Source organism: Magallana gigas, chromosome 5, assembly GCF_963853765.1.
Source record: "Magallana gigas chromosome 5, xbMagGiga1.1, whole genome shotgun sequence".
Classification (NCBI taxonomy): domain Eukaryota; kingdom Metazoa; phylum Mollusca; class Bivalvia; order Ostreida; family Ostreidae; genus Magallana; species Magallana gigas.
In genome coordinates this window covers 655,581-672,674 of record NC_088857.1, presented here as the reverse complement: position 1 = coordinate 672,674, position 17,094 = coordinate 655,581, and the positions used below count along the sequence as shown (strand labels likewise).

The 17,094-nt window shown below is 34.0% G+C and overlaps 1 protein-coding gene across 2 annotated transcripts; it reads left to right on the top strand.

The window, feature by feature from the left end:
- The first annotated feature begins 2,627 nt into the window (after positions 1-2,627).
- Positions 2,628-13,710, top strand: LOC105320526 (uncharacterized). 2 transcript variants are annotated; one of them, XM_066084829.1, is made up of 11 exons: positions 2,628-3,602; positions 5,136-5,198; positions 5,706-5,848; positions 6,161-6,238; positions 6,598-6,684; positions 6,787-6,897; positions 7,577-7,711; positions 11,018-11,167; positions 11,377-11,458; positions 11,558-11,682; positions 12,814-13,710. In XM_066084829.1, exons 1-11 carry the CDS (start codon positions 3,545-3,547, stop codon positions 13,246-13,248), a joined length of 1,467 nt encoding a protein of 488 aa, XP_065940901.1. In that variant the 5' UTR covers positions 2,628-3,544; the 3' UTR covers positions 13,249-13,710. The 2 variants fall into 2 exon arrangements, with proteins under 2 accessions (XP_065940901.1, XP_065940900.1); XM_066084828.1 differs by having other exon boundaries at positions 2,630-3,602; positions 11,842-13,710.
- The last annotated feature ends 3,384 nt before the right edge of the window (positions 13,711-17,094 follow it).

Sequence of the window (17,094 nt, the reverse complement as noted above, 5' to 3'; positions counted from 1 at the left end):
TCGACTCAAGCAGGTGCTTATTTTACCTGGATGTGTGTTTAATCTTTACACATTTTCCACCTTAAGGCATGAGATATATGTTCACATCGTAAAGAATGTGTGAAGTTCCTGTGTATTCTCTGTAGAACAGAAGTAAAAATAGTCCCATGGGAACGTGTACTTTTTCAGTTAATACAAAACCTGGTCTGTCATAGACATCTTGTTTTAATAAAGTGCACTGATAATATAATTGACCATTCAACTTGTATATTTAAATATTCAAGAGTAGTATCAGCAACATCCTCTTGATGGATACACAAACATATTTGTGTACACTGTATTGTCCAAATAATGTTTACGACATCATGGTGCAGTTTTATTTTTAAAGTGACGACTCTCGTTTTCCCTAAAATTGATTTTTTACAATAGTCATTTGATGTCATATATCACGGTATGAATATATACATTAGCGCACGAGAAGTTGGACCCGTAGGCACTATTTCATGTCTACATTATGCATATTAACATGCATTATGGATTTGTTAACATGAAAGTGTAATTACCTATGGTCTGAGTAGGCAGCTGCCTTCTAGTGGCCACACCCTTCTATCGTTTAATCTATTTCCTTGTCAAGATAAACAAGGAAAGTAAAATAAGAGGAAATAGCAATTTAATTTTGAAAGAAAGAGAAAATTTGTTTACTTGTTGTTGGTAATAACGGATGACAGTTGTTTTTCTGTCATTTGTTTATTATTTGATATTTCCTGTTTAACTAAGCTTTGATATCAGAAACATGAACTAGAGTATTTACCATCCCCCTTATGACTGTAATTTTTATCATGTCTGATTTTTTTAAAGTGTGAATGAGACATATATTAACAGTTGTCTTAATACTGCAGGGAGATAGAACAACAACGAACATTAAGAGCGTTCAGACACCAAACCTTGCTTCTCAGAATGGGTTCTCAGTAGATTGACCATCTACATTTACCAACCCGTTTATATGTACGATGACATCTGATTTGTTAGCAAGCCAGGTGTAAATGACTACAGATTGTTAGAACTACAGATGCACTAGTTTTCATGCAATGCTATTTATGCAAAGTGACCTCACAATGAAATTAGATTAAACCTTAAATTAACCCACAAAATAAAAATTGTGTGTAAAACTGTGTGCTCCAAACAGGTTGCAGCTACATAGTTTATGAAATACCATCCAGGGTAAATCCTCGTATACACTTGATATAAATAACTAATATAAAACAATAAAATTGACGGGAAAAGCATGCTCCTAATGCATCTACAAACCAGCAACTTGCTACATAAAAATTTAATTGAAATGCCTTTCTATCGTTCAAAATTTTGACAAGATAAGTTGTCAAAATGAAAAGCAGACTGACTGTCTCTGTTTGATAATTTGGAAAAAGTGTTTGTTTTACATTAAATTGTTGAACGTGTGCAAGATAATGCAAGGGAAAATTCCAATGACATTTATCGATTGATTGTCTTAAGGAAACGGATGGTTTATGGCGCTAAGTTAATTCAAATGGTTCAGTTGTAGAGGAGAATATGTACTGAGATTTGAAATATTAATATTAGGCAAAGTATTAAATCATACCAAATGCAATAAAAATTGAAATTGGGGTCCAATACGAAAAAAGAAGGTGTCTGAGTGAAAATTGTATTTTTTAAAAATGATATCATTAGTTTTGACTATTGAATTCAAATAAGTTTGGAATAGAAGTGTGTTCACGGTGTTTTGAAGACGCTCGAAATTGTTGAAAAAGAAATACGTTTTTTGCTTATTTTAACTATGCATTCTTTATGTTCTTGGCATATTTTACGCCACTGCGTTCTTGTTTAAACGTTTTACACTGTGCAATATAAAATGCAAATGCACCTAATGAAGACAAACGAGTTGTATTTGCATGTTATTGTTTCCTGGCAAATTGTGCATAATCGAAGCACCTGCTACCCAACACAAGAGTCGGTATAAACCCACACAGAGCACCACTTACAGATAAGCGTGATCGATATCAGATTTAGAAAATTTCCAGAATTTCGTGTATACGGAATTTCATTCCATACCCATTCTAGAATATTTGTGTATTCCGAACAATTGCGGACATTATGCGAGTTTGGACAAATAAAACATTTAGTCGGAACAAATAACAACACCGATGTCAAGAAAAAGACATTTTCAACGAAAAAAGATAAGAGATTTTAGTTAAAAGTAAGAACACGAGAACAAACATAAAATAAATAGCGGTTTGTTTTCAAATCATTTAAATTGTTTGCTGTGGATATTTTAGAGATTTGGTTGAACTTTTCCCGTGGACTTTGGCCTAGCTGTAGAGTTGTAGAAAGATATATCTCTCCCTAATCTGATCTAAATGCACTATTGAGTAGCTATTGACTGTGGGGCCCAGTTATCACATCCGGGGAGATAGGTACACAGGTGGGACACTAAAATCTATGGGCATCCCCCCCCCCCCTCTCCTCTCTAAACTGTAGAGCAAAGACTGGTTCTAAACCGTGAGCACGTCTTTGCTGAACGCAACAAATAGTCTCTAAGGTCATTTATGTTGAAGTTCAAGTTCTGTATGCCGCAATATAAGCTTAAACGTGAGGTCTGTATTTTATCAAACTTCTCAACATAACTCTGGAACATTGAGAGAGGGCCGTGCTTGTTATTTATGGTCATTATTTGGAGCTTGATAAAACGGATAAACTTTAAATGTCAATTTATTTTCTGCATGCCTTTACGCGAATAACAAGATTAATCGTTGATACAAAAACATTGTAAAGTGAGAAACTACAAGAAACCCTGCTGTGAGACCTTTTTATTCTTTGGGATTTATTTATTGTCAAATCTTGAGCCAGACTACCACTTTTCACACTGTTTAAAGATAAAATATGTCAATGGTCCTTCAACCCTCTCGCCATAATTCTATTTTAACATACTTAAACATGAGTTCTATTGGTCAGTAGAATATTTCTTCCTTGAACCAGGCATCATAAATTCATTTAACCTTTTCAATCGGTAAAATACCGCTTGACTTCTTTTATCATATTTACAGCAAATATTGAATGACGATAAAGAAGAAATTATAAATGTAGCGATTGTTACACGAAGCGATTTCCACTTGTTCTACAAACAGTTTTATACCGCACGGGACCCAGAAGGAGGGGTGTAATTATGCGCACATTTTCAATTTTACTTCTCAGATCGATTTCTCGAGGCATGTGCAATAAGGAAAATGAACAGTTACCACACGTTTGGGTTTAGGCAGGGCTAAGGAGAGAACGTAAACGATAAAATTAGCCCAGTTTGGGTAAATTAATCTTATCGAGTTAAACGGTATCGATTCTTTTGGTGACAGGCTATCGCTGGCGAATGAAGAATTGATAAAACACAAATAGTGGGACCCAGAGTGCTGAGACAACGGTGCATGGCCCTGTGAAAAATAAAAGAGGCTTTGTCTAAAACTTTTCTGATCAAAATAACTTGATCAAAATTACGGATTTACATATACTTTACGTTTTTAAGGAATTTTAAAACACCATGAAGGGAATAATAACTTTTGTTTTATTTTACTACATAAAAACTATTGTTGCACAAGGTAAGAATTTCAAATCATTTTACATTTCAGCTTTTTCAAAAGGTAGTCTATACTCATACATACATGTATAAATGTCACGTGATGCATGCGTTTCAAATGAGTAGGCTATCCATGCATCGGAAAAAGTTGAGTCTTTTACAAAATGTTAATCTTATTAGTTAAAGATATTCCCCATGCCCTGCTTGGTTATAACTATTTTGGCCCTACAAAGCTGACACCAATTTACTGTGTATTAGGTATCCGAATCGTTGAGTCACGAACGCAACTGGTAGCTATATGAAAGTGTAGGAAATGTTAAGAGATAATGCAATAAATATGAATTTAATAGATACACCTTCGGTTTTTCATCAATTGTTACCACTAGATATTCTCTCGGAAAATTCATACTTGCAAAGCAGTGAATTATATGACATGAATTGATTAGATACACGTTCAGTTTTCATCAACTCATACCACTATATAGCTGCAGAACTGTAGCTCTCCGGAAAAAAATATTGACAGACCGGAGAGCTACAGGGCCACCCATTGAAAAAATTGTATATTTATTGCGCAGAAAAACGTGCGCTAGTTTTGGACTGATTTACCTTATTTATACGCAAATTCTATGAAAACAATTAGTACCATTAAATTCTTCATGCAATTTACTACTGATATCGCCTCTTTATTTGCCTAAGAATTTCTCCGAAACACGCTACCGACCTCGGAAATTCAAGTATGTTGAATTTACATCGAGATCGAGAGTCGCCATTTTTACATGTTAACAAAGTGCACCACATGAATTTACGGGACTGGTGATGGTGTTTAAAAGACTATCCGAGGCAAGTGAAGAGACGATATCAGTAGTAAATTGCATGAAGAATTTAATGGTACTAATTGTTTTCACAGAATTTGCGAATAAATAAGGTAAATTAGTCGAAAACTAGCGCACGTTTTTCTGCGCAATAAATATACAATTTTTTCAATGGGTGGCCCTGTAGCTCTCCGGTCTGTCAATATTTTTTTTTCCGGAGAGCTACAGTTCTGCAGCTAACCACTATATTCTCTTGAACACTCCATACTTCGATTGCAGTGAGCAGTGAAATATATGACCAGAGCACCATCTACATTAGATTTACAAACTCAAGCATGTTACGTGCACGTATTTCTTTTTAACAAATACGCACAGGTGCGTGAGGACAGGACCCCTCCCCTTCCTCCGATTTAGACCATCGGGGTAGTTTAACGCGTTCTTGACGGAAATTCTTTAAATTCATTTACATGTTCCATATCAAATATCTGAAAATTAATTGAAAATAAACGATTTATTTAAAACAAACCCAACCTGCATATATGCAAGGAATATAAGGGTGGTATTTTCCGTTAATTTTTAGATATTTAAAATGGAACATATTTCTGTCAAAAAGTCAACTACCCCGGAGGTTTAAATCGAGGACAGGCGAAAAGGGGGGGGGGGGGGGGTTGTGGCTGTGTTCTGTCCTAAGCAACTGTGCAAAGACGTTTTTAATGTATCAATGCTTTTTACTTTATTTCTAGTTGAACCTTGTCAACATTTTCCTATTCCGGATAACATTTACTTCAACGAAACATCAGTTGCAGGTAAAATGTAATTTTCAAGATCATGAAATTTACTTCCTCGCAAAATTTGGGCGCATTTAAGAAACAATATCCGTGTTTTGGAGTAAGTGATTAAATTAAATCGATTGCAATCACGATGTTATTGCATAGGGTGTTTATAAATAAATTAGCATGTCATTTACGTCAGAAATTGCAAAAGGTTGACTGGTGTTTCTGACATTTACATCATCTTACGTTTGTCAAATTCCAGATGTGACAATAAACAAAATGTGAATTTAACGTAATTTGCATTCCATTATCCATACCCACCTCAATATTCTATGAGTGTATATGATGGAATCGCGTGATTTCTTTCTCTTATTTCAAGCCACATGCAATATATCCGCCTATTGAGACATAAAGAACAAATTAACGTTACATTTTACTTCGCAAAGACATCGTGAAATGTAAATAAACTGATATAATTTATCATAATGTTTGTCTATTTGTTCATTTGCAGTCACTATAATTAATACAAACTTTATATAGGTTCTACTATTTTTGTATCAAACGAGACCAATTCCACTAAACAGGACTGGATCATGTCTATCAATTCTCAGGTTGAACTGACGTTTGTGAACCAGACTTATCAGATCACATTGCTTACCGCTGTGGATTTGGACGTGACCAATGTATGTAGTTAACAAAATTTGTTTAAACCGATATACATAAATATGTATTATAATGTCATCGACTAAGTAAATTCATATACCCATTCCTATACAAATTTCTCCCTTTAATTACTTTATTTCAACTCAACACTTTATAAAGAGCTCTTGGCTTCGTAATTGATTTCAATTTTATATGTGAAACAATGCGTATTTTAATTTTATTAACTTTTATGATGATTTAATTTTACTATCAATATTTTGCAGATGGTGCAAATAATTTTTGTACAATACTTACTTAAATATGCAAATTTTCTAATTTGCAATTTTTTTCAGCCAAGTGACAATTGCGTTTCTGGGCTAGGACAATTTGGGCATACTGTAACATGCACCAGAACCGATGGAAAAGAACCGGTAAGTGAACATTGGTGAACAGCAATCATTAACAACAAATTGTCAACAGGAAAAAAATATGCCATTTTATAATAGGGGTTACTAGGCATTTCTTGTAATTGATTAAAGACAATGATTTTTGATATTTTAAATTGATCATAAACACCACATTGTAATAGGATAACCCTGCACCAATGTGTAATCGGTTATGATTAGAAAAATGGATGATTACAAAAATCTCATGATTACTTAGCTATATTGATTTTAGGTAATTACTGATTACGATTACCCGAGTCCCACTAGAGTTGAGGGGTTGTCTGTAGTTTACCAGGTATCATCTGGGGTTGAATGTTTATCACGAGCTTACTAATCTGTTTAAGGTTACCAAACAAGTAACATTCCACGTACTTCCAGAGAATGAGTACCCGCCTGATGTGGATGCAGTTCCTCGTATCGTGATATCTGAGGTCAGCTCTGTCTATTGAATAAAAAAACTTTTGTAATAATACATGCATTCTATTCGATAACTGACAAATGGTATCAAAATTGCATGATTTCATTTCTTGTAGGGAAATGTTTCATTGCCATATTATCTAGCGGGTCTTCTGGATTATTTCAAAGACAGAGATTGTCCCAAGGAACACTTGGTGTTAAATATTACAAAATACTCAAGCACTGAGGTATTAACACAATTTGTAGTAAATAAGTATTTTGAAAATATATATCAATGAATATTTAATGATTTTAATAATTAATATCAAGAATGGTTGCAGAGTTTTCCTATAAATGAAAGTGAACTTCAGTAAAAGATATATCGATATATGAGATAGTTGTTGTTATTTATAATACAAATGATAAACTGTTAATGGTGAGGTGGCCAATTTTCAATAATAGTGATTAACTATAAATTCAAACATTAAAATGGGCATTTCATATATCAATATTCGAATCTTGAATGTAGCATTTAAAACTGACTTAAGTTTGATTGGAATATGGCATGATTTTCTTAAAATTTTAACAATGGTATCAGTGATACCAAACTTTTTTTCAATTTTTATTCGTAAAATTTTTGTTAGCTGAATCACTTTGATAATTTCTTTCAAATATCTGTACTTTAATATTAGTTGTACATATGGTAAACACCTCAAAAGTTTACAAAATAGTTGAGTTAGATGTATATGTAATGAGTAATACATGCCCTTTTCCATAATTATCACGCCTTGCATCAGACCAGTCACATTGAGCAATATTAGCTTGATGTTTGCCCTTTTGGCTGATATTAATGTCAAAGGTCAGGTTATACAGGGTTTGATGTGGAAAATCGTATGTATTATTTTTATTATTGTTATTTTCTAATAGAGAGATGCCAGTCAATATTTCATGATAAACATAACAACAGGATACCTCTACCAGATGAAACACTTTGATTACGAGGATAAAACCATACAGTGTGGTATGGGAAAAGGTGGAGGGTTCCTAAACGTTACTGCAGAGGTAATCAAACATGTTTGCTAGCTGATGTTTTTCACATGAGTTCTATCATATATGATATTGGCATAAAAAATATAAATATTGGCATATACTGTAGAAACACATATTTTCGTTGGGTCAAAATTTCGGGTTTTTTTAACCAAATAAAATTCCGTTGGCATTTAATTTCGTTATATTTTTATCTCTTTGTATTCATTAATACTTTGGTTAAAAATTCGTCATGGATTTAATTTCGTTGATTTATACTGCCAACGAAAATAACGAAATTAAATCCTCAACGAATATTTCTGCTTCTACAGTATAGTCTATTCGAACACGCTTTATAAAATATACAGTAGTTGGCCATAAGTATGTTCCCAAAATGGCCGACGTTAACATAGATCTCTTCATATCACCTGAAGTTTTTTGACTTACTACTTCTAACAACAAAGAAAAAATGACTAGGCAAACATATATATTACTTTGTATTATATCTTAGGATATGAAATATTCTTGAAATTGTCCTCGTTTAACGATGTAAAGGCTGGCATTCAATATAAAGTGAGAATACACGAAATGTCAACTACAACTTTTTCTAGGTCATGGAAAATTCGGATTTCGTTTTTTGACATTTGAAACCGTATAATTAGCATTTTTCACATAATTTCAAAGATATTAATGTCTGAGCAGTATGTAAGCCAAAATATGTATTGATCCTGTCTTTCTGCTCTGTTTAATTGGGCCAAGAAGTCTGGTTATCTTTTTTGACCAAAATATTGGCGATTTGTTGAGTGACGAACAATTACTGATGAGAAGCAGTCTACTTACGGTTTATTCATCACATTTTACTTTGGTCTTGCTGTAAATCAAGCTGTTTGATTTTTGAAAGCATGTTTTTGGTTGTCTCTGGGGACATTGAAAGGGATTCTGTCATCTCGCGGTTACCTAATCTTACAACTTCTAGATCGAGCTACGATTTTACCATTATTCCGGTCTTCCGTATTTTTAAACTTTACATAACAGTTTCGGCTGTTTATTCCGTTGATCCTCCCAGTTTTATTTATGCAAATAAATCCCAAATCTGACATCTGTATTACGACTTGTTTCTGTCTACCCATATGTTTTCTGTCGTTCGTCGCCATGTTGTTGTGCAGACGATAAATGTTTACCAAAGGGGAATAACTCCAAAAATAAACTCGGCAAAAGAAGAAAAAAAGTCGGAGAATCATTGGGCACATTTTTTAAATCTGGCCATCAAAGAAAAATATGCCTTATTTCCTTTTAAAATGTACCTTACAGGCAAAAAAAATGTTACGGCGGCCATCTTGGGAACATACTTATGGCCAACTACTGTATGTCATGTGACATGCGTGGTATAGACGAGTGATATTATGAAAGATTAAGAGTTTAAACCAGGTAAACAACATCAGTGAAAAGGCGAGTTCTATTATTAAGTAGAGTCGAACATCGGTGCACATGTCCATGTTAGAACGGACATTGGTCGATTTCTAGTTAAAATAATGAGAAAATATAAATTACTACTCGTAGTTTTATTGTTCACTAAATTAAAAAGGAAGGATATTACAATGATAACGTATTAAATCCTACATATGTGTGCGCTTAAATTTAACAGAAAGCATGTTTTGCTGTTTTTTGGGAGTAGATTTTAATCAACTCTCATATGCAGTTACTCTGACAAACCGAAAGTAAAACAGTGTTTGGACCTAAGCACAAATCACCACCGCTTACAAGACTTAGTTCTTGAAAATAGTAGAAAAATTCGATGTAATGTATGCTGAAGCATTGTTTTTCAAGGAAACTTATCTATCAACACTTTGAAAATAGTGAGATTTTATATAATACGAACAAGTTAGATATTTTTGTAGTCTCATATATTCCTACGTCAGAGTTTAATAATATAATCTCGTTCAACTAACGCTCGGCTGTCTCCGTATATCTCAAACAAGCAGAGAGGCTCTCTTGCTTGTCGGAGATTAACGGAGACAGCCGAAGGTCTGGTTGAACGAGGGGAGAGTTCGATATCAATAATGCTTGGATCCATACAATTTTAAGAATTGTTTCGATTACTAATACATAGTTTAAAATCCATCTTTATATATTACACAACATGATCCATATTGGGTTTCTCGAAATTCTTGTCAGAAAAGTCTAAAAATCCATATTATAAAAAAGCGCGTAATTCAAATACAGACTAGAAACTAATTGCCATAAAAGATAGGTTGATTTTAAAATGAATGATAATCGATAAAATCGACTCCCGTCAGTACTTCAGTACTTTGGCTAGAGGTTGCGCTTCCCTCCGCAATCGTTTAACTACCCTGTCCAGAGTCACTCCGCTGGCCTTGAACCATGGTTTCATAATAGTCAGACAAAAGTGAGTTCGATCTCATTTTAGTCGAACTACGGTGACCGTAGTTTGTGATCAAACTCGCTCTAATGGGGAAGTCATTTTGGTTTTTGCAACTTTTAAAATAAATACATCTAGATGTAGTACTGTAAGATAATGTTTTTTCTTTCAAAAAAAGATAAATCTTGATAAAATACACTGACCAGCTGAAGGAGAGAAATGTATCTAATTACGCTCGTGTATTTTAAAGGCTTTTAAATTTGGGGCGGAGCTAAAGTTCAATGGGGAATGAATGTAAATAATGTACCCCTACCATAAATAATGGGGCATTATTTTTCTTCTATTGTTTCATCTGAGATAAAAGAGGAAATTTAATGAGGATACATGTATTAAAGATTATGCTCATACAAAATGTAACAAAATGCCAAAATTTATTTTTTTGTATATTTACCGGAGGCCTACATCTTCGTTTTGTTTATATTTGTTGAAAAACTCTCAAACAACTCGATTTATATGAGGCAGGTACTAAGTAAGAATATAAACAATCTGAACATTCACATGTCTGCGAACTCGATCAAAAAATGCGCATTCGTACCTAAATGCCATTTATGACTAGACCTAAAGACAGGTCTTTGATTAACCCTAAACTACGACTTACACTTCTAAAAGAAAAAAAAATTGCACACCTCCCAATCTAATTAAATTCTGAGTACATGAGCGATGGAAATGTAAAATATTGTGTATTTAGTTTTAAAGATGGTTTTTTTTCCAAAGGAAAGTCAACTACCCCAGGGGTAAAAACTGGTGATGGGGGGATGTCTGGTCTGTAAGCACCTGTGAATAAAATATATTTTTAATCTTTTGAAAAAAAATGCTGCTATTGAGAGACTTTGACCCATAGATCCGCACGCCACGAATGGATTGAATTGAATGAAAAAAACGACCATTTACACCTATTTCAGGACGGACCCCACACGACTTCAAAGCCCCTGGAGGTGACGTTTGTGGACGTAGATGATACTCCACCGGTGTTTGTTAAGAGTGAATGTTCTTCGACGTGCTATTCATGCCCAGTATCAGCTATTATCGCAAACGTTGAATATGCTTATCAGGTAATTCAAGAAAGTTTGAGCATATTTTATCACGCAGGCTTATAAAATAATGGGTCTGTATCATAGCCCTAAAGAATACATATGTTTAATTACAAAAAATGTGAATTGATCGGACTGATTTCATCATGTATAATAGCATATCTTTTTGATCTTGTCTATCTTACTTGAAGATAAAGCAACTGAAGGGTTAACATCTTCTACAATTACAGGGTACCATGGTCACAGACCCACCCAGCATCAAGGCGCTGGACCCAGACACCGACCCCACAAACATTACGTACAACATGGAGGGTAATACTAGTATAACGTACATGTATTACATCAATGCTATTTATATAACCATATTTAAAATGTCAGCATTATATCATGTGTTCGTGTTTTGTAATCTAGTATATCCTGAGAAGTACAGAGACAACGTCCTGTTTGAGAATGGAACCTTCGTACTTCTACAGTCGTTTGCGAATTTCTCCGGGTATGAGGAGGAATCGGACTTCACTGTCACGGTGACCATGCAGGTAAAATATAGCAAGGCATTGTGTGTGTTTGTTTGGCAATGGCTAAGTAGATTATCGGTAGTTGGGTTATGTGTTGGTCTAGGGTTTCAGTCTTGCTGTTTCATCGTCTTGCCCTCTGACGCTTAATGTCTAGTTCATTAATACAGCATGACGTTTCAGGCAACAGGCAGTAATGGTCAGATGTCGGATAATTTAACTTTATCAATCAACGTAAAAGTTCCTCCAACAACAACAACAACGACAACCACAACAACGACGACGACAACAACAACAACAACGCCGAGCACCACAACACAGGAAGTGACGACATCAACAACAGCGCCACCAACGACCACCACCCCGGCCCCGGAAAGAGACGCTAACTCTGACTCAAGCGATGACAACAAAATATTGATCATTGTTCTAGCAGTCATAGGGGGCGTGGTAGTCCTCATCCTAATTGTCGTCGTCTACAAAGTCAGGAACAAACAGCCGCAGCAAAAGTACAACTTGAAGGATACGAAAGAGTTCAACGGTACGGCAGCAAATGGCGGCGCGCCGGAGAAAGAAATGACGGCTGATAACCCCGTGTTTGACGGTGATAAGGACGGCGTGTGAGCAGACAGCGAGTTGGTTCACGTGTCATGATGCCGAGTCACGTGTCATGATGTCGTTAATATGTGTGTATGGAGTGTGTTTCGAGTGATATAGTTGAACAGGTGCTTCTGTGTTAGAAACAACACTGGGTTTAAACATCAATCAAAATTCAATATTTGATATTTTTTGCAATATATAAACGTGTATGCAATTTTTGTGTATTTCATCAATAGACAGAATTTTCATGTGCCATATATGTCAAAGTTCGATAACTTATGATCATTACCAGTAGTTTGTCTAGTGAGTCGCATTTGACTGGGTGTGGTTCTGTGGTTTGCTTTGTAATAGCGAAGTAGAGTAATGTGGTGGATTGTATCGGTTATAAATACACAAAGTAAATATATGCATTGCACAAAGATCTTTGTAACTCCTTACATATATAATTAAGAAATGAAAGAGTAAATTTTAGTTATTTATGTTTTTGAGAAAATTTGGTGATTTATTTCTGAAAGACAACATTAAGATATCCAAATGCTTGGTTGATTTTAAAAATAGGCCTTTGAAAACAACGGCAATGGAACTCGGGAGTCGGAGACTTTACATGTCACGATAAATGTGAAAGTCATAGACGGACGTTCTCCAGCAACATCTGATTTTCCGGTGATTGCTGTTGCTGTGACATGCGCAGGGGTGCTTGTGATCATCCTAGTTGTCGTTCTAGTTTTCTTTCTAAAGAGATCTAAACCACAGAACAATAAGAAATACCGCGTAAGTACAAAACGAAAAGAAAACGAAACTGATGATGACGTCACAAACACCGAAAAGATGGAGAAAAACGCCGTGATAGATCCTGTGGATACGGCACCAGAAAAACGATTTGTAGATGAAACTAAAGAAAATTCCGATTACTTAGAAAAAGGTACCAAAAACCCTCTGTACAGTGAAATAAATAAGGATAAAGAAGCGACTGTAGATTTAGAATCGGACTGATTGTAGTTTTGTTGTTGAGATCTTAATTATTTCTAATGTAAATGTGTAGACAACGAATGCAAAAAAAACAACCCAAAAAACATAAAATAACATAGAAAGTGATTATGTCTAAATTTATTGTATTTTTTATCAGGTTTTGTCTTGTAGTTTGGTGCGGTATAAATATGACTGATCATAAATGAGAAATCTGCACTAGTAATCTCGCTTGTTTTCTACTGAATTTCTGGACATTATTCTTGCCGTTATTCTTACATAAATAAGATTGTTATATTTTATACGTCATTTATATAATATGTATATGCATTTCAGATTGTAATATTTTATGTACCGTTTGTTTGATTTGAGTCATTTTTCATCCTGATTAGTTTTATTCACAATTATCATACATGTAACACAATCACGTACGTCTGTGTAAGACTTCAGAGCATGCATATTTCAATCATGGATTAAATTTTGTATGAATCTACGAACAATTCTTTGAATAAAAACGAAAAAAGTTGTAGAAAACTCACTCTTTTTTTATCTTTTTTTTTGGGGGGGGGGGTAATATAAGCTAATAAAAATGAAACATTCAACTTTTTTAAATTCTCAATATAAGAGTTGGTTTACATCACACCATCCTCTTAAAATATTCATCAGCAAGTTGTATTTGACAATGTAATTACTTCGAAGAATGGGAACTTGTTGATGTGGAAACATATTAGTTGTTTTTATGTGTCTAGTCTCATGTACTTTGACTCAGATGCTGGAATATTTCTCTGCGAAATCACCACGGTCCAGATGTATTATTTCTATGATAAACTTGTAAATTGAAAATAAAACAGTGTTCATAATACCTTTTAAGTGAATATAAACTTAAGATATTTAATAAACTAAATAAATACTTGAACTGATATGAAGTGGTTAGAGAAGGTGAGCTACGAACTAATCATTAAATATTTAGCATATTCTAAATAAACCGACACATATTTATAAGCTATATAATGTACATGTATTAATACTGTGTATTTATTCACATGTGCTTAAAGACGATCCTCGATCCCCGATTTAGACCCGCGGGGTAGTTAAAATTGACTCTCCTTTTGATGGCAATTCCTTTAAAGGGACATGGTCACAATTTTGGTCAAAAATTATTTTTTCGATTTTAATGTTTATAATGCTTCAGTGAGGCATTTTTAATAGGCAACCAAAATTTGAGTGCCATTTGTTGAGTTATAAGCGAGTTACAGAGCTTTCAATTCCTCGCTATGTAAACAAAGCTTTTGTTTACATTTTGAATGTTGAAGTGAAAATTCCAGTTTTAGACCTAAAATGAATGTGTTAATCGTTAGGAACTGTTTATTTATGCTTAAAAAGAATAGGATTATAGACAAATCATCTTGAAAAAGATTTTTTACTGGTATATTGAACCTATGTAAACAAAAACAGGGCAGGAGCCTTGTTTACATGAGGAAGAATTGTGAGCCCTGTATCTTGCTTAAAACTCGTCGACGGGCACCCAAATTTCATTTGATCATTTGAAATGCATTCATAAAGCATTGTAAATAATAAAAACAGAAAAATAAAATTTGACCAAAATCGTGACCATGCCCCTTTAATGTCATGTTAACAAGCGACATGTCGCTTTCGAAATATCTGAGCTAGAACGCAATAAAAAAATTCAATTGAACGTTATGTAAAAACACAACCCAATCTTCCAAATATGCTTATATAGTTATACATGTATTATATGCATATTGGAGAGTTTAAATTAACATAATTAATTCGATTTTTCATAGTCATTTTCAGATTTTTGGAAAGGAACATACTATGTACAGAACTTTATAGGAATTTCTAGCAAAAGGAGAGTCATCTACCCGGGATCTAAATCGGTGGGGGCGGGGGGGGGGATGGGGGGGGGGGGGTAAACACCTGCTGGTATATTGATTTAGGCAGGTCATTGTGTAACACGTTTGGTATTTAAAGATGTTGGTGAGGGTTGATGTTGGTTGATGCTAATACCCTAGCTTTTGGCAATAATTACAAAAGCCTGTGTTTAAAGAAATTTGAGTTACAATGACAATGAATGAGTATGAACTTTATTCTCATAACTGAATTTACACTGTAGAGAAAATACTTACGCACGTACAGTTAAATTGAACAGTCAGGTAATCACTGCCCCACAAGACCTGACATGCATTGTTACTTGATTCTTATTACACATAGGGTCATCATGACCTTTCCTTGGTGCCAGCTTTACAACAGACAACAGCTTTATAATTTTCATTACATTTATTAAGTTATTTTCATAACTTATGACCCGTATAGACGTATTTCATTTCTATCCAACGAAGACGCTTTTATAACTCTTATCCAGGCGAGCTTTACTGCTTCGGAAGTCGTCAATGTTCGTACAAATTATTGAGCATTAATCATTTTGATATTAATTAAAATATGTCGATAATTAAGTAAAATATAATTTTCTGTTCGAGTACTCTCAGCACTTTGATGAATTTCCTTATTGGCTGCTAGCTTCTTCGGGCTTAGTGGCTGCTGTTAGTGGCTGCTAGCTTCAGTCTGGTTACAAATATTAGTAAGTCGGCTAATGTTTGTGACATTTAACAGCGTTTCAAATTTTACAAATTTTGGATTTGTTATAAAATATTTTGGTAAACATATAACATTTGCATTGGATATATATATACATCAGTACATTTCAAAAGATAGTGAAATTCATCCCCAATTTTATTGCAAGCACATAATTTACAAATTCTGTAGGAATATTTAACCATCTACTTATCTTACTTGCTTAAATTGGTCTAATAAAATATTGTATACTTTAGATTTTAACCAGGGTATGTTTATTGCGTTTTCATACCATATATATATATATATATATGTCACATCAATGTCCACATTGATTTAAGATTTTCTTAATAGCTTCGCACCATGGGTTATCAAAATTCTTCAATACATTAAAAAGTTTTGCTGACAATTTTGAGTGCTGGAAATAAAGCACATGTAATTTACCCAGAAAGAAATCATTCTTACATGTACTTTAACATTAATTGTTAAGGGGTATCTTCCAAGTTCCCCATATACCATAAATGGTACAAAATTTTAAAGACTATAGTGTTAAAAAAACCCCAAACTTCGCATCCATATAATAATATTGGTTTGATAATTTTATCGAACATGTCTATTTTACAGTCAATTGCTAAATAATGGGTTCTGCACATCCTAATAACACCGTGTATTGCTTATAAAGCTTTATTAAACAATTCTACAGTCAGAAATTGTAATAACAAAAACGATTAATTTTATTAAATTCTATTAGTAATACATATGTTTGGTAAAACCTATTCAGGGACCCAGTTTGTAGCAAAATTACACTTAAAAAATGGTTTTACTTCTAGTGCAGGCACGTAGCATCAGGGGGGGCCAGGGGGGGCCTGCCCCCCCCCCCCCCCCCCCCCCCACTTTTTCTCGCAGCAACAAATTTTTTAAAATTTACATATAAAAAAATGAATTATAATGGAGTTGGCCCCCCCACTTTTTTGGAAGTTAGTAAAAAATTGGTATGAAAATTAGGAAATGAGTAGTCAAATTGAAGTTTGTTTTACCACAAAGAATGAAATAAGCTAGGAGTAGAATATTATCATTAAAGCATTTTTTTGCACTTTTTAGCAGTAAAATAAGCACATTTTGCTTTAAATTGCTATGATTTATGCATATGTAAATATTTTAAAATGCCAAATTTATCGAGTTGAGTGTTTTCTTTTAAAAAACTGTTTTTTCTTAAAATCTTTTAACATGAAACTCTCTCTCTCTCTCTCTCTCTCTCTCTCTCTCTCTCTCTCTCTCTCT